The sequence below is a fragment of the Marmota monax genome, unplaced genomic scaffold, assembly GCF_021218885.2.
Source record: "Marmota monax isolate L192 unplaced genomic scaffold, Marmota_monax_Labrador192_F-V1.1 WCK01_AAM20220418_F8-fsc00126, whole genome shotgun sequence".
Taxonomy (NCBI): domain Eukaryota; kingdom Metazoa; phylum Chordata; class Mammalia; order Rodentia; family Sciuridae; genus Marmota; species Marmota monax.
In genome coordinates, this window is record NW_026695245.1 from 4071971 (window position 1) to 4090851 (window position 18881).

General features: G+C 38.4%; 1 protein-coding gene across 2 annotated transcripts in view; it reads right to left on the minus strand.

Annotated features, from left to right (window-relative positions):
- The window catches only part of Riok3 (RIO kinase 3), a 34462-nt gene extending 16843 nt beyond the window's left edge, over nucleotides 1-17619 (minus strand). The window contains exons 1-5 of one of the 2 annotated variants that reach the window (XM_046433734.2): nucleotides 17496-17619; nucleotides 2542-2657; nucleotides 1600-1745; nucleotides 1399-1506; nucleotides 1101-1210 (exon numbers count right to left, since the gene is read on the minus strand). In XM_046433734.2, coding sequence (XP_046289690.1) covers nucleotides 1101-1210; nucleotides 1399-1506; nucleotides 1600-1745; nucleotides 2542-2606 — 429 coding nt within the window. In that variant the 5' untranslated portion in view covers nucleotides 2607-2657; nucleotides 17496-17619. Of the gene's footprint in view, nucleotides 1-1100; nucleotides 1211-1398; nucleotides 1507-1599; nucleotides 1746-2541; nucleotides 2658-15474; nucleotides 15768-17495 lie in introns of those variants that run through there. The other variant, XM_046433725.2, reaches the window with a different exon arrangement.
- Between the last annotated feature and the right edge of the window lie 1262 nt (nucleotides 17620-18881).

An 18881-nucleotide genomic window follows, 5' to 3' on the forward strand; every position in this document is an offset into this window, starting at 1 on the left:
AAAAACAAAAAACCCATAGGTACTACACTGAAAAATAAGTCACTAATACAAACAGGAGAAATGCTACTAAAAAATTACAGTCCAAAGGAAGGTACTTATTCTATACACAGATAACGTCCAATTATACCTAAAATTAAGGTCTTTCAGTGTATGCTTTGAACCTCGTTTTAATATCAGCCAAAGTACACAGTACTGCATTGTGAAGGCTTACCAAAGAAATCAATATCATAATTATTTATGAGAACTGAGTTAGCATAGCAAGTTATGCCCATCCCATTTATGACAATTGCATTGTAGAGTTGCATAGCACAATTAGATAGCCACTTGCTACATCTGGATATTTAAATTTGAGCTAATTAAACTGAACTTAAAATTCAGTTCCTTAGTTGCTTCATGGTGGCTACCATACTGGAAAGCACAGATACAGAGCACTGTCATTAACACAGAAAGTGTTAATGGATGGCAGTGTTCTTAAACCAGATATGAAATACTTTTAGAAATTATATACTTAATAAAATATTTACTTAACAAGCATTTGTGTTCTAAGGTCTATTTTCTATTAATCATAATATTTATGGAAATTAAAATGTTATCTTTTTTTTTTTTTTTTAATATTTATTTTTTAATTATCGGCGGACCCAACATCTTTGTATGTGGTGCTGAGGATCGAACCCGGGCCGCACGCATGCCACGCGAGCGCACTACCGCTTGAGCCACATCCCCAGCCCAAAATGTTATCTTTTAAAAATAGTATTTCTCCCTCTCATTCCTAGCTCAGTTATCACTGTTTTGTATTTATTGGGTAGGGATGCTATTGATAAAAAATAATATGAAAAATGAATGTTATATAAGAACAATTTCTTAATTTCAGGATCAATGTTAAGTCATTTTAATTTTTTAAATAATATAGGGTTTTATTCTGAGATACTGTATATTCTCAAGTGGTTGAGTTTGCACGATATTGCTACATTGCCATATAAACAGCTAATGTCTTCAGAAAGACGGATTTTTAGAAATTTAAGATATTCTGCATAGAATCCTGTTTTCAAAACATTCAAACAAAACTCTTGATTCAGAGATGGGTATTCTCTGTAACTTACATTTTCCATTCTTGCTGTATTCTTTCTGCCACATACCACTTCATCATGTTTGGTGGTGATATCTTTTCCTTTTCCAATAAAACCCTTTTTGGGAGTAGGAACTGGTTTTGCTAAAGGCAATTAAGATAAGCCAAATATATGAAAATAGAAGAAACTAAATTACTACATTCAACACTGCCTGAAAACATTTGAATCTAATGGAGTAAATCATTAAATGAGATTCCAAAATAATTCATTGGAAAAATTAAGTTTTCTATACTATTCTATTCTATCCCCCCAAAACTAACAGCTTTGATACCTGGTATGTAGGGATCATCGCGAGTGTCCTGCCAGTCAACCTCATCTTCGGAACTATCGCTGTCTTCAAAAGGATGCACTTTTCGATAATTTTCAAAGGAAATGGAAACTTAAAAGGAAAAAATAGTTGAAGATTTATTTAGGAGAACAGTATAAGCATTTTCTATCACTCAATGGAGTTGTCACAATAAGGTAATAATACCTTTGCTATCGCCATTGAATTTTTTTTCTTCACGCCTAAGCTGTGCATCATATTCTCTGTCAAATTCCATCTGTAGCATCTGAGCCAGCATTAGGTCGCTGGAAGTATCAGTGTTTTCTCCAGAAATAAATGGTCCTTCAGCAACACTATTCAAAATAAAGTGATATAAACTAATATAATATGCTGGTGCAAACAGGGCCTGTTGATTATGACAGTAAGATATGCCTTTTTAGGGTTAGAATTGTATTTAACAATGGGCAGAACTCTACAAAACCTTCTCTTCACCGTCTCCTGCCCAGGCAGCCTCAAGACCAATGGCCTATACCTATGACAACACCAGCCAGGATTAAAAGAGCCAGAAGAGAATGCTATTGGGTCTATTAGAAAATTCAAACTGAAACCCAGAATGCATTTTTTCTGTGTTCTAGTTAAAGGATAAAAATTTATAAAAAGATAAAACTACAAACACTTCAGAACTACACCTCACCTAGTTCAGCTGTTACGTTAATAAGAAATAACAAAACTCAAGAGAAAGAGTGGTTTATCCAAGATCATATAAGCCGAGTATCTTTTATACCTAATGTTTGAGAACAGAGGTTTTCAGATTTTGGAATTTTTTCCTTTTTTGGAATATTTGCATAGGATTTATCAGTTGAACATCCCTAATATGAAAATTCATATTTGATATACTCCAAAATCTGAAACTTTCTGGGTGTCTTTTCAGCACCCAAAGCTTTTTGGGTTGTTGAACCTGTACAGAAAACCTGTCACATAATCAGGACCAAAATTTAAATATCAGTACATTCCCAATATTGTGCTCTTTCTACTGCACTGCTTTTTAAAATGTATTTAATTGCTTGTCATGACAATCATTAATCAAATCCCTAAACTTTGTTATAGTAAGCTACCAAATAAAATAGATATTTTGTGAATTTTACTTACGAAACCTCAGGAAAAGCAGCAGCTTCTTCTTCTAACTGTAATTCTTTAGCCAACTGTTCACTCATTACATCAGCCAAAGAACAGGATATTGTGTTTTGAGGGGTAGCCCATGGACACTATTAAAAACAAAAACAAAAACAAACCTCATAATTAACTTAGAAATAAAATAAGGGTCCCTGCCGCCCGTGCCTGCAAGGTCGGCGGACCTGCTACCGACCGGCAGAGCAGGCCCAGCGGCCTGCCGGCGTGGTAGGCACATTGCCCAATTGGAGGAGGGGCAGAGCCGCCGCCCGCGCCTGCGAGGGAGACTTTGCAACCATACAAGACCAATATAAATATATAGGGGGAAAATTCAATAGCACAACAGTTTCACCAAGTAGAAAGGAACGCGAACAGTATGAAGAGACAAGGAAAGAAAGGACCACAAGCATTGCAGGTCAACTCAACGTTAGAAGAGGTAATAGCTGCAGCAGATGGAATGTCAGATAAAGAATTCAGGATATACATGCTTCAGATGATCTGGAGTCTCAAGGAAGACATCAGACAGCAAAATCAGACAATGAAAGATCACTTCAACAATGAATTACATAAACAAATCCAAGAAGCAAAAGATCAACTATACAGGGAAATAGAGGTTATAAAAAACAAACAAACAGAAATCCTAGAAATGCAGGAAGCAATAAGCCAACTTAAAAACTCAATTGAGAATACTACCAGCAGAGTAGAACACTTAGAAGACAGAACATCAGACAATGAAGATAAAGTATTTCAACTTGAAAAGAACATAGACAGCTCAGCAAGACTGTTAAGAAACCATGAGCAGAACATCCAAGAAATATGGGATAACATCAAGAGACCAAATTTAAGAGTCACTGGGATACAGGAAGGGACAGAGTTTCAAACCAAAGGAATGAGCAATCTATTCAATGAAATAATACGAGAAAACTTCCCAGACTTGAAGAATGAGACAGAACCCCAAATCCTAGAAGCCTACAGGACGCCGAATGTGCAAAATCATAAGAGACCCACACCTAGACACATTATAATGAAGATGCCCAACATACAGAATAAGGAGAGAATTTTAAAAGCTACAAGAGAAAGGAAGCAGATCACATTTAGGGGTAAGCCAATCAGGATAACAGCTGATCTTTCAACACAGACTCTGAAAGCTAGAAGATCCTGGAATAACATATTTCAAACACTGAAAGAAAATGGGTTCCAACCAAGAATTGTGTTTCCAGCGAAATTAAGCTTCAGGATGGAAGATGAAATTAAAACCTTCCACGATAAACAAAAGTTAAAAGAATTTGCAGCTAGAAAACCATCTCTTCAGAACATCCTTGGCAAAACATTACAGGAAGAGGAAATGGAAAATAACAATGAAAACCAACAGTGGGAGGTAGGACACTAAAGGGGGGAAAATAATCAAAGAGGAAAACAAACCATGTTTAGTAACATAAATAAACAAATATGGCTGGAAGAACAACCCATATCTCAATAATAACCCTAAATGTTAATGGCTTAAACTCACCAATCAAGAGACACAGGCTAGTAGAATGGATCACAAAACAAGACCCAACAATATGCTGCCTACAGGAGACGCATTTGATAGGAAAAGACATACATAGGCTGAAGGTGAAAGGTTGGGAAAAATCATATCACTCATATGGACTTCGGAAACCAGCAGGAGTATCCATACTCATATCAAATAAAATAGGTTTCAAGCCAAAGTTAATCAAAAGGGATAAAGAGGGACACTACATACTGCTCAAGGGAACCATACACCAACAAGACATAACAATCATAAATATATATGCCCCAAACAATGGTGCAGCTATGTTCATCAAACAAACTCTTCTCAAGTTCAAGAGTCTAATAGACCACCATACAATAATCATGGGAGACTTCAACACACCTCTATCACCACTGGACAGATCTTCCAAACAAAAGTTGAATAAGGAAACTATAGAACTCAATAACACAATTAATAACCTAGACTTAATTGACATATATAGAATATACCACCCAACATCAAGCAGTTACACTTTTTTCTCAGCAGCACATGGATCCTTCTCAAAAATAGATCATATATTATGTCACAGGGCAACTCTTAGACAATATAAAGGAGTAGAGATAATACCATGCATCCTATCTGATCATAATGGAATGGAACTGAAAATCAACGATAAAAGAAGGAAGGAAAAAGAATACATCACTTGGAGAATGAACAATAGGTTACTGAATGATCAATGGGTTATAGAAGACATCAAGGAAGAAATTAAAAAATTCTTAGAGATTAATGAAAACACAGACACAACATATCGGAATCTATGGGACACATTGAAAGCAGTTCTAAGAGGAAAATTCATTGCTTGGAATTCATTCCTTAAAAAAAGAAAAAACCAACAAATAAATGATCTCATACTTCATCTCAAAATCCTAGAAAAAGAAGAGCAAAACAACAGCAAAAGAAGTAGAAGGCAAGAAATAATTAAAATCAGAGCTGAAATTAATGAAATCGAAACAAAAGAAACAATTGAAAAAATTGACAAAACTAAAAGTTGGTTCTTTGAAAAAATAAACAAAATCGACAGACCCTTAGCCATGCTAGGGAAGAGAAGAAGAGAGAGAACTCAAATTACTAACATACGGGATGAAAGAGGCAATATCACAACAGACACTTCAGAAATACAGAAGATAATCAAAAATTATTTTGAGTCCTTATACTCCAATAAATTAGAAGATAGTGAAGGCATAGATAAATTTCTTAAGTCATATGATCTGCCCAGATTGAGTCAGGAGGATATAGACAACCTAAACAGACCAATATCAATTGAGGAAATAGAAGAAACCATCAAAAGACTACCAACTAAGAAAAGCCCAGGACCGGATGGATATACAGCAGAGTTTTACAAAACCTTTAAAGAGGAACTAATACCAATACTTTTCAAGCTACTTCGGGAAATAGAAAAAGAGGGAGAACTTCCAAATTCATTCTACGAGGCCAACATCACCCTGATACCTAAACCAGACAAAGACACTTCAAAGAAAGAAAACTACAGACCAATATCTCTAATGAACCTAGATGCAAAAATCCTCAATAAAATTCTGGCCACTCGGATACAAAAACATATCAAAAAAATTGTGCACCATGATCAAGTAGGATTCATCCCTGGGATGCAAGGCTGGTTCAATATACGGAAATCAATAAATGTTATTCACCACATCAATAGACTTAAAAATAAGAACCATATGATCATCTCGATAGATGCGGAAAAAGCATTCGACAAAGTACAGCATCCCTTTATGTTCAAAACTCTAGAAAAACTAGGGATAACAGGAACATACCTCAATATTGTAAAAGCAATCTATGCTAAGCCTCAGGCTAGCATCATTCTGAATGGAAAAAAATTGAAGGCATTCCCTCTAAAATCTGGAACAAGACAGGGATGCCCTCTCTCACCACTTCTGTTCAACATAGTTCTAGAAACACTGGCCAGAGCAATTAGACAGACGAAAGAAATTAAAGGCATCAAAATAGGAAAAGAAGAACTTAAATTATCACTATTTGCAGATGACATGATTCTATACCTAGCAGACCCAAAAGGGTCTACAAAGAAACTATTAGAGCTAATAAATGAATTCAGCAAAGTGGCAGGATATAAAATCAACACGCATAAATCAAAGGCATTCCTGTATATCAGCGACAAAGCCTCTGAAATGGAAATGAGGACAACCACTCCATTCACAATATCTTCAAAAAAAATAAAATACTTGGGAATCAACCTAACAAAAGAGGTGAAAGACTTATACAATGAAAACTACAGAACCCTAAAGAGAGAAATAGAAGAAGATCTTAGAAGATGGAAAAATATACCCTGTTCATGGATAGGCAGAACTAACATCATCAAAATGGCGATATTACCAAAAGTTCTCTATAGGTTTAATGCAATGCCAATCAAAATCCCAACGGCATTTCTTGTAGAAATAGAGAAAGCAATCATGAAATTCATATGGAAAAACAAAAGACCCAGAATAGCAAAAACAATGCTAAGCAGGAAGTGTGAATCAGGCGGTATAGCGATACCAGACTTCAAACTATACTACAGAGCAATAGTAACAAAAACAGCATGGTACTGGTACCAAAACAGGCGGGTGGACCAATGGTACAGAATAGAGGACACAGAAACCAATCCACAAAACTACAACTACCTTATATTCGATAAAGGGGCTAAAAGCATGCAATGGAGGAAGGATAGCATCTTCAACAAATGGTGCTGGGAAAACTGGAAATCCATATGCAACAAAATGAAACTGAATCCCTTTCTCTCGCCATGCACAAAAGTGAATTCAAAATGGATCAAGGAGCTTGATATCAAATTAGAGACACGTCGTCTGATAGAAGAAAAAGTTGGCTACGATCTACATACTGTGGGGTCGGGCTCCAAATTCCTCAATAGGACACCCATAGCACAAAAGTTAATAACTAGAATCAACAAATGGGACTTACTCAAACTAAAAAGTTTTTTCTCAGCAAAACATACAATAAGAGAGGTAAATAGAGAGCCTACATCCTGGGAACACATCTTTACTCCTCACACTTCAGATAGAGCCCTAATATCCAGAGTATACAAAGAACTCAAAAAATTAGACAATAAGAGAACAAACAACCCAATCAACAAATGGGCCAAGGACCTGAACAGACACTTCTCAGAGGAGGACATACAATCAATCAACAAGTACATGGAAAAATGCTCACCATCTCTAGCAGTCAGAGAAATGCAAATCAAAACCACCCTAAGATACCATCTCACTCCAGTTAGATTGGCAGCCATTATGAAGTCAAACAACAACAAGTGCTGGCGAGGATGTGGGGAAAAGGGTACACTTGTACATTGCTGGTGGGACTGCAAATTGGTGCAGCCAATTTGGAAAGCAGTATGGAGATTTCTTGGAAAGCTGGGAATGGAGCCACCATTTGACCCAGCTATTCCCCTTCTCGGTCTATTCCCTAAAGACCTAAAAAGAGCATGCTACAGGGACACTGCTACATCGATGTTCATAGCAGCACAATTCACAATAGCTAGACTGTGGAACCAACCTAGATGCCCTTCAATGGATGAATGGATAAAAAAAATGTGGCATTTATACACAATGGAGTATTACTCTGCATTAAAAAATGACAAAATCATAGAATTTACAGGGAAATGGATGGCATTAGAGCAGATTATGCTAAGTGAAGCTAGCCAATCCCTAAAAAACAAATGCCAAATGTCTTCTTTGATATAAGGAGAGTAACTAAGAACAGAGTAGGGTCGAAGAGCATGAGAAGAAGATTAACATTAAACAGGGATGAGAGGTGGGAGGGAAAGGGAGAGAGAAGGGAAAATGCATGGAAATGGAAGGAGACCCTCAGAGTTATACAAAAGTACATACAAGAGGAAGTGAGGGGAAGGGGAAAAATAATATAAGGGGGACAAACGAATGTCAGTAGAGGGGGCAGAGAGAGAAGAGAAGAGGGGAGGGGAGGGGAGGGGAGGGGGGATAGTAGAGGATAGGAAAGGCAGCAGAATACAACAGACACTAGTATGGCAATATGTAAATCAATGGATGTGTAACTGATGTGATTCTGCAATCGGTATATGGGGTAAAAATGGGAGCTCATAACCCACTTGAATCAAATTGTGAAATATGATATATCAAGAACTATGTAATGTTTTGAACAGCCAACAATAAAAAATTAAAAAAAAAGGGTCCCTTTTGAAAATTAAACTGATTAAATGAACACAAAATGCAAGACTAGTTATTTGAAGAAAGTATCTTAGAAGTAAAAATATCACCTAGCTCAATTTAAATAAGGATATATATATATATATATATACACACACACACACACACACACACACACACACACACACACACACACACTCTCTCTCTCTCTCTAAAACAGCCTGAAGTACTTTCTGGCCTATTCTCATAGCTGAGGGAGGCACCAGGCTATTATGGTATCATCTCAACAACCAGAGTTCAAGTTCCTCCCCTGTTTCCAATTCCTTGCTTACTGAGCAACCTTTGGCTTATGATTTGGTTTTCCAAGCAGATTCTCTCATAGAAATAGACAATACCAACTAGCACAACTTAAAACCCACTTAGAAATTATACTTAATTCTAATTTAAGTATTAAATCTTAGTATAAAGTGTGTCTGCCCCATCTCAAGACTTTCTAAAATAAAACCAACAAGAACCACAAAAATATTTTTTGAACCTCAGAATTTGAGAGACAGACTCTTGAAATAATATAATTATAATCAAAATAATATTCTGAGACTCTTCTTGAGCAACTGGCCAGTTGGCTTTCCTCAATGACATCTGTGTCTCAACCTTTTTTTTTTTTTTTGGTCCTGGAGTTTGAAGTCAGGGGCACTTAATCACTGAGCCACATCCCTAGACCTTTCTTGTATTTTATTTAGAGACAGGGTCTCACTGAGTTGCTTAGCACCTGGCTTTTGCTGAGGCTGGCTTTGAATTTGTGATCTTCCTGCCTCAGCTTCCCAAGTTGCCAGGATTACAGTGTATACCACAGGTATATACCACCATATCCAGCTGTCTCTGCCTTGTTGAAACACAAATTCTAAATTTATTTCACTAACTAACTCCTAACTAATCTTTTTGCTATCTTGCTTACTTACATTCTTCACACCAACAAAAGTAAAAAATTCAGATTTGATTGATTCCTCATTTAGATCTCTTTTTATTGTTTTCCACTGCCTTCGGGATAAAGTTCAAACTCATTTCTTTACTAAGTGTCTAATATGGTATTTATCATACAAGGATATCTGTATTAGCCCCAAATTTAATTAAACAAGATTAGTCAGCACAGGCTCTCTATCTAGTCTAAGAGCCTTCTGGCATGGCTCTGAGAGACAACTGGACAACTGACCCTTGTACAGGCCTCATAGCACTTTGGTTCAGGAACTGACTTAGCTCAGCTCTTTGGGTGGAGTACTTAGGGGTGATAAACAATGATAACTATATTTATGCCTGAGTGAATCAGAATCAAGTTTCATTTAGTCTTACATGGAGATTCAGGAGGTACACCTGGTCCCTAGCGCATACCTACATTAGCCATCGCAGAAATGATCCAGACTTATGTATAAGGCCAAACCTAGGAAGAACAGGGAGGCTTCCTCAAGTTCTGGTATGACTCAGAGTTTATCTGTCATTGAGTACACTCCTGATAAGTCTTTTGTGGTCTGGCAACTTGAAGCTCTCTGTAATTTACAGATCATAGCTAATCTTTTGGTTACATGATTCTGCTGGTTTCTTTCTGCTCTTTAACCTGGAAATACTTGAACCAAAACCAATTAGTTTTGATTCAAAGTCCAGGTTCCCAAGGCAGATAACTTTATTGTCTAACTCAGAATTCTCATTCACATTTGACAATAAATAATAGTAGCATATTGGAGAGCATTTCAATATTCCCCGTATTTAAGCAGCTTAGCTAAATACATATAACATACACAGATTATTTAAATCATGCCATAACCGAGTAGTTGCAATATCATTCCCATTTTAAAGGTTTGGAAACGAAAATAAAGACAGGCTTTCTAACTCCAGATAAGACTGTGGGTGGAAGTGCTGATGAGACCTGAGCCAAGGTTGTAGGACTCAAGAGGCTACACTTCTTTGTCTTTTACTACAGCTTCCCTAATTGCCTTCCCTGGAATGTGAGAAGCAAACTCACTTATTGTCTCTAGTATAAAATCCACATTCCTCAGAAAGGAATGCCCTTCACAACTTGCCCTCACTTACTTTTCCATACCCAACACTCATAGATCCTAACTAATTATATACCAAATATGGCATATTTCTTTTTTTTTTTTTTTTTTTTGTCGTAGATGGACACAGCATCTTTATTTATTTTTATGTGGTGTTGAGGATCGAACCCAGTGCCTCACACATGCTAGGCGAGCGCTCTACCACTGAGCCACAACCCCAGCCCCAAAATATGGCATATTTCACCCCTCCAAACCTTCACTCATTCTTTTCTCTCAATAGTTTTTCTCCTCTGTTTACATCAATTAAATGTTACCTCCTCTTTTAAGACTATCTCCATCATCAGACAAAGTTGGACTCTTGCTTTTGTGTACCTACACACACTATGCAAACACTTCTATTTCATGACCCACTGCTAATTAGGGTTCATATATCAGCCATGATGAAGCACAGGCTCCTTGCAGGGTGGAGTCTTCTCATCTCCAGAGCTCAGCATAGAGTTTTGGACATAAAGAAGCATTCAAGTACTTACTGAATAATGTGCTGCGAGGAAACAGTACTCAGTTAATGGAACTGCCAAGCTGTCCATAAGCTGCAAAGGTCTGGTACTTTTTGACATTCCTACTATTCTGAAGTCCTTTCCTCCACCCTTGCCCACCCACTTCTAAGGCTTCCAGTCTTTTGACATATGTGAACTAATTCTTTAAAGATATTAAAACATTAGTTGAGACTTTCTCAGAGGCGGCAAAAATGATGGGCAGCAATTTGGTCACTTTGAGGCAAAGATTCCCTACTCCTAAGAGTCTGGATCAGAAAGAGAAACACGTAGAGATAACATACAGCACCTGGACACCCTAATGGTCCCCCTCCTACTGACTTTGCTCCTCAGAGCCTCACACTCTAGAGTTACACTTCCAGTACCTCTGCTGACCAACTTGGCTGGGCCACCTCACTCTGAAGCAACTTCCTGGGGTGAGGTAAATAAGTAAAGATTTCAGAAAGGCTGCCAACTCCACACTTTGAAATCAAATCAAACTCTTCAACCAGTCATCAAAAGCCCTCCACAAAAATTTTCCACACTCTGTGAGGGACAGCTTTGGAGCAGGGAGTAATTCCTTGGGCCTGTGCTCATCTCATTAAGGGGACTTTGAAAAATTTACTGGAATCTTCTCTTACCAACAGGCACCGGATGATAATATATTCGAGAATTCTCTGCAGGTGTGACTCTTCAGTAAATCACTATTAAATGTTAAAATTGTAATAGTAATAAACCCAAGGCAATGAGGGAAAACTCACAATCTTGCTCTATCCTTGCTATCCAAAGTCATTTCCTACTATTCTGTTCATCAACAATAGATCCCCATAACACCAAGATTTGATGAAAAATCCCACACAGTTTCTAAGGGCTTTCAAAGCCCATAATCAGCTGCATGAGTTTTTTCCCCATTGCTAAAGAACCGTAAGACCAATCCTGTCTTCCTCTCCTCTGGGAAACTGCCACTGACCCCTGTTCCTCAGTGTTCTACTCCACCATCACATTCTCCCACCCCTGGCTGGCTATAGATTAGATAGAAATCATCCCCCTTTCCTTCCAGGTCCTAAGGATGTATCCCCTGCTGCCTGTCCCACTTTCTAAAAAGGTTTTTTACTAAAGACAACTATGGAGAAAGAATCAGGGAAAGTAAAAAATGGCAAACACAAAGGAGGCACAATGCAAAAATTCAGTCCTCTTACTTGAAGTAAACAAAAAACACACAACCTGGAAGAAGATCCCTTTTCTAACCAAACAGCCCGAAGATTAAACTCTAGGCAGAATATTAAAGTAATTTTACATCTCAAGACAAAGGTTTTGGGAACAAGAGATCTGTTCTACACACCACCACTATCCATTTTTTAAATGGACATTTTATACTAGTTTTCAATTCGTAGAAAACTAGCAAAGATAGTAGAGTACCCAAACACTCCATATCCAGTTTCCCTTACTATCTTATGTTAGTGTCATGCATTTGTCATAATTAATGAACCAATATTTATACATTAACTAAAGTCCAAACTTTACTCAGATTTCCTTGGTCTTTCCCTGATGACCTTTTTCTACTTCAGAATCCCACCCGGGACAGCACATTACATTTAGTTGCCATGTCTCCTTAGGCTACTCTTGGTAGTGAGTGTTAAGACTCTTCTCATTTTCATGACCTGGACAGTTCTGAAAAAATACCACTAACACATTTTTCACAGCCCTCTTTCCAACAGAGCTACATATTTCTTCACTTTCACCTCTAGTTTACCAATCTTTCCTTCTCAGAATGTCTCCTAAAATTCTTTGTCCATAACAGCAGCCTGGCATTTTATAAGCAGCACCATAGGACTCTGGTGAAGGAGCCCCCAGGGCCCATTCAAAGAATCTGCAGAGTCAAAAATTCCAAAATAGTATTAAGACATTCTCTTTGAAGCTTATTCTTTTACCTGTAGAGTTTTCACAAGTCCATATCATATATCATATGTGATGGCATCATCACTGATGGCTAATGGAATGTGTGCATGTGTATTCTAGCATTTTCTAGAATTTTCTAAGGCAGCAAGTTTAGGACATAAATGTGCATATTTAGAGATTTAACTCAATTCATTCTCAGTATTTCTATTGTACTCCTATTCTGCAAAGATGGATTTTTTTTCATATACTTCAAACATATTACAACAGATTGAAAGAAAAGAGAAAAAAAAAAGGGATGAGAATCCAGCTATCTTCTACTGAGTGAAATGTTAAAGAGTGTTTAAAAAATATAAAATAATATTCTCTTCACTAATTTTCTTTTGAAGGCTTTTTAAAGATTTGTTCTAATTAGTTATACATGATAGCAGAATGCATTTCGATTCATTGCACACAAATTGTGCACAACTTTTCATTTCTCTAGTTGTACAAGATGTAGAGTCATACCACACCTGCAGTCATACATGTACCTAGAGTAATGATGTTCACCTCATTCCATCATCGTTCCTGCCCCCTCCCCTTGAAGGCTTTTTAAATATAAAAATGTTATTTATGAGCTGGGGTTGTGGCTCAAGTGGTAGCGCGCTCGCCTGGCATGCACAGGGCGCTGGGTTTGATCCTCAGCACCACATAAAAATAAAGATGTTGTGTCCACTGAAAACTAAAAAATAAATATTAAAAAAAATTCTCTCTCTCTCTCTCTCTCTCTCTCTCCCTTTAAAAAAATGTTATTTATGTTAAGGTGACTTTTAAATAACTTAACAGTTTATTTCTCAGTTTTAATTTCAGCCATGATAAATGTCAATAGATATAACTAATATAAACAATAGTAGGTTTTTTTTGGTCTTCAATGATTTTTTTAAAAATGGTACTGGGGATGGAATCCAGGGCTTTGAACATGTTAGATAAATGCTCTACCATGCTGCTACATCTCTAGCCCTTGTTATTTTAATGCAGCTAGAGCTAGGGCCCAGACTGGTTTTAAATTTGCAATCCTTTTGCCTAAGTCCCACCTGGGATTACAGGGGTGTACTACCACACCTGGCTTCAAAAGTATTAAAAGGTCCTAACCAAAAAGTCTTGAGAATTATTAGCCTTAAATCTTCCTTCCATTTTTCAAGGCCTTCCTCAAATGTCTACCTGCTTCCTCCATTCACTCTAGTTTTCTACAAGTTTAGAGAAGAAAAGGGTTAAGTGATACTTTTAGCCTTTTTAAATAGTTTTGTTTATTAAAGCCCTGTCTTTCCAATAGAACATCAATAAACCCTAGGAGCGTATTTCTTGTTAAATGATGAAAATGGAATTTTGCAGTTTTGATTATGTACATTTAAATGACAATATGACATAAAATATTTTCTTAATCAGTTTGGTAAAATTGGTTCTGAGATTAGGACCTATTATGAACAGTTTGTCTCATTTGACATTTTCACCAGGCTTTGTGGATGTTTAACTGCAGGAATTTAACATAGAGTATATATATTTGTTAGTCTGTCTATTGATTTTTATGTCCACTAATCACATTTACCAATGTAATGTCTTAGATTTCTCCTAAAGTTGTATAAGAATTTTTAAAACCAAGCATGGTGGCTTGGCTTGTAACTCCACAACTCAAAAAAGAGGCATATGCTGGAGGGTGACAAATTTAAGGTCAGCCTGCCCAACTTAGCAAGACCTCTCAAAATAAATAGGGCTGGGGATGTAGCTCAGTGGTAATGCACAACCAGGTTGGATTCCCAGTATCACCAAGAAAGAAAAAAAAAACTTTTATAAAATCAACTTTTCTTAAGAGCTAATTATTTACCTCCTTAACATAATTATTTGCCTCCTAACATAAGTTAAGACCAAGTCTAAAGGTCCAATAAGATTAACAGGTAATCTTTTGAATGAAACAAATGTTCTGTGTTAGCATGCAAAGGACAATTATATAGTTAAAACTGCTGGATTTCTTCACAACCTTAATTTGAGGAACACAAATCCCAATGTAATTGCTTTTGCTCTCAAGCAATCCTCAATAATGCGGCACAAATCTTTTCACCCATCTAATGAATGTAACATCAAAAGGAGCAGCCTGAAAATCAGAAAACAGATGTGAAATAAAGGTATAAGTTTGCTATTCTACAGAAAAAAAACTTAAACGTTAACACTGAAAATTCACAACCGTTTTACAGTATGTAGTATACACTTCCGTATCAGCGTCGGAGGAGGGAGGGTCTGTCCGCATTCCATACCACTTCCAAAACAAGAAATCACAGAACTGGGATAACCACATTTATCAAATTAAGAAAAAGCTTCCTAAAGCAACCTTCTGTCTAGCTTTCTATGAATTGGGCTGACTCACTTGGCCTGTGAAAAACAAGATCGTGTTCGTTTCCCCTCAAGTGTCAGTGTCTGTAAAGGGAATTATATGCAAATATATGCTACAGAGACTCAAAGGCAAGGTAGGGAACTAAAGACAGAGCCCAGACCACCCAGGGCCACCAGCGGGAGCCCTAGCCGCTCTCCGCTGTCTCTTCCCACTACCACACCCCGGGAGCCCGACTGCGGTTCCCCCGTCTGGAAGTCGTCGGGGTCCCGCCCCTCTAACTGCCTGAGTGACTTCTCCCAGCGTTCCGAGAGAACTAGGCCGGGTGACCAAGGCAGGTTACGCCAGCACGACCACCACTCACCTTGCTGGGTCCCCAGGCCGCTGCCCTCCCGGGCTCAGGTGATGCTACTTCGACCAGATCCATTGGGGGAAGAAAGCAGCAAGAACAGAGCAGAGAGGTGGCAGGGCGGGAAGCAGGTTTTGCGGAGGAGAGAGATGGCAGGACGGGAAACAGGCTCTACTAAGGAGAGAGTGGCAGGACAGGAAGCAGGCTCTGCTAAGGAGACAAGCGGGGCGGCGGCGACTTGCGGCTGGTGCCGGAGTTAGGGTGACAGATGGCGGCGGCTGCCGCCGCGTCCGGAACTAGACTTCTTCTCTTCCGTCTTGACCGCAGGAGCATTCGCTTCCGATTGGTCGTCCTCCCCTGGCTCCTCCTTAATTCACCTTGCCCCGCCCCCTGGAGGACGCACTTCCGGCCGCTGCCTGCTGGACCTGGGGCCTCCTGGATGGGCTCCCAGTGGCAGCGGGTCTTCCTAGCTGCGGCCTGTTCGGGCGGGGCTGCGTATGGCTTCCTCTAGTCCAGGGTTTGCCCTGTCCAGGCACCGCCTTCCCCTAACTTCCTTCCTGGTTGCTCTAGATAGTCACCGAGTAATTAAACTAGACAGACTGTGTGGAGTATAAATAAACAAACGAAGCTGTCTCTGTTCGTTCGTAAATTCTCAGCGTAATTCTAAACTGGGATGGATTGGGAGACAGAAAATGGCAGATTTAGAGAGAGAAAAGGGACTGAAGACGACTCTCAGATTTGGTTATTAGTGCAGTTATTGTTTGTGGACAGGATGTGGAAAGCGAAAATTTGTAACTTGTATTACACTGAGCAAAAATACGATTGCATAATAAAAGTTTTGATTCTGTATTTTGTAAGGAAATCTTCACAAAATGACTGGATAAAAGTTCTGCATGTCACTATATTCATGTATCCTTCAAAGTATTTTAACTCCTTAGTCCTTGACACCCAGGGATAAATTCTATCCTTATCTCCAATTTTACTGATAATGAAACTGAGGCACTTAGAGGTAAAGTAACTTGCAGGAAATCATACAGCTAATAAATAGCAGAACTAATTAGTGTTGGACCAGGCAGTCTGGGTTCAAGAACCGGTTCTATATTGTCTACAAAATGACTATCCAGATAGTCTAGAAATACATATTGAATAACAGGTTTCCTTAAATCTCACTTCTGAGTCGAATCCCTTTCTTGAGAGCCCTAATGTTAATGATTCATTAGCACACAGTCCCTGCTTCCTTCCCATTCCAGGACAGAACATGTTCTGAATCTCCAAAACACTCCAAATAAAATAAAGAAAAGTTGTAGGTACATAACAGGATACAAACATATGCTTGGTAGGTGTTGCTCATGTATATGGGTGTGTGTGGAAATTGTGTCCCTATTTAGTATTCAAAAGGTTATAATTAGGGTACAAATAGTTGAGGGAAAATGGTGTATGAATGAAACAGACCTCTCAGTTCTGAATAAGAAAGAAATAGGAGAGAGATAAGCCAAGAGAAGTTATTGGAGCTGCCTATTAAATTAACAAAGAATTTATAAAGAAAATATTAAAAGGAAAAGTACAAACCAGAAAGAAAAGTTGAGAAGCAATGCATGACAAAAATGTACTGGTGAAGGGGACATAGCAGAAAAGGACATGAAATTGGAAATAAAGCTAAAAATCTGATTATTTTTAGATAATTTACTCAAATTTCCATTGAGTGTTTGCCTAAGTCCTTAGCAATGGAGAAACTACTATATATAAAATAGGTGTCTGCCCTCTTGTACCTTAAGGTCCTGAACATAAGTACAATTAAGTGTCAAAGATGCCAAATAGAAGAAAGTGCAGGGCTGTTGCAAGTGGTGCTATTAATAATTACTCAGAGGCAGATTGTCTTTAAATGCAAGTGTATATTGGATCACACCAATCATTAAATATAAACAATGCAAAAAGTGTTGGGTGTGCTGGAGCACCCCAACCAGTGTTCAGTGCACACTAATTAAACATTATAAGCGAATCACACAATCATAGGGCAACCACGAGTCCCAAAATACCTCCAATGCCACGTGGCTTCTCTTAGCCAAACAGCAGATGTTGTCCTTGTCTGGTGGTTCTCTCTAGCTGATGGCTGGACATATGGGAATGGAGGAGTAGTCCAGGGACAGAAAGAAAGGTGGCCAATATCACTGATCTCCTTGGAGCAAAACTCTTCAATGTGGCAGGACCAGCAATTTAAATATAGTTCCAAGTTGGTGGTGTACGTTGGTGATTGGTTATACCCAGTGAAAATCAATGTCCATTGGTTATGACCAGGGAGGTGATGTAATTGCAGCTGGGCGTGTTCTTTTTGCATGTCCGTGGAGCTATGCTCCCTATCAATTGTAACCAGTCATTGCTAAGCATACCTATGGCTAGTGCCCCTCACAGCTCCTTATCAATTGCAAGCAGACATGACTAAGCAGTTGATGGCTGCTGTTCCTTATGGCCAGCAATTTAGTGAGTCCTAGAATGTGTCAGCATGGCGGATGCTCCTTACAAGGGCTCATTGCAGATGTAAAAGATGAAGGTCAGAACTACCCAGATATTCAGGAAAGTTTGCTTAGAGATGGCACTTGAGCTCAGCTTTAGAAAATGATCTCACATTAGTGAGATAAGCTTTAGGGTGGAGCAAAGGCTTCCACACAAAAGAGAGTTGTATACAGGACACATCAGAAAAGACTAGTGGTTTGGCATGGCCAGACCTAGGGTACAACAGGGACAGAGGAAAAGATTGGTTTGAGGAATGCATATAAAGTCCAGGTCCAATGCATATAAAGTCTGGTTTTAATTCTAGGGACTTCAGAGCTAAGTTCAAAAAAGAGTCATTAAGAGGGGAAAGTAGCTGGGCACTGTAGGGTGCACCGATAGTCCCTGCTGCTTGGGAGGCTGAGGCAGGAGGATTGCTTGAGCCCAAGAGTTCAAGTTCAGCTTGGGCAATATCTTAGGGGAAAAAAAGAAAAGAATGGTTTTCAGGTTTATTTACTAAAAAGATATTTCTGGCAGCTGTGTGAAGGTGTATTGGAGCAGGTTAGGCTGGAGACTGGAAAATCTGATAGGTAATTAATGAGGAGGGTTGCCTGGATTTCCCTTGATATTTTTCTTTAAATGTGTTAATACATTTTGTGTAATTTCAGGTCTCATAAACTTCTAACAATTTCTTTTAGGTGACTTTGAATATTCCAACTCTGATCTCATTTATCTTATTTCCAATATTTTAGTTTTGGGTTTAGATGCTGAGGGGGGTGTAATGTTTAAGAACTTTAGAGGTTGAACAGTTGAGGGTTATTTGCAAGTAAGAGGAAGGCATGGTGAAGCAGCAGAGAGGTGAAGGTTGGAACCAGGATAAAATATTACAATATTGGAGAGGTGGTCCACATAGACCTTGGAATCACCCAGCAAGA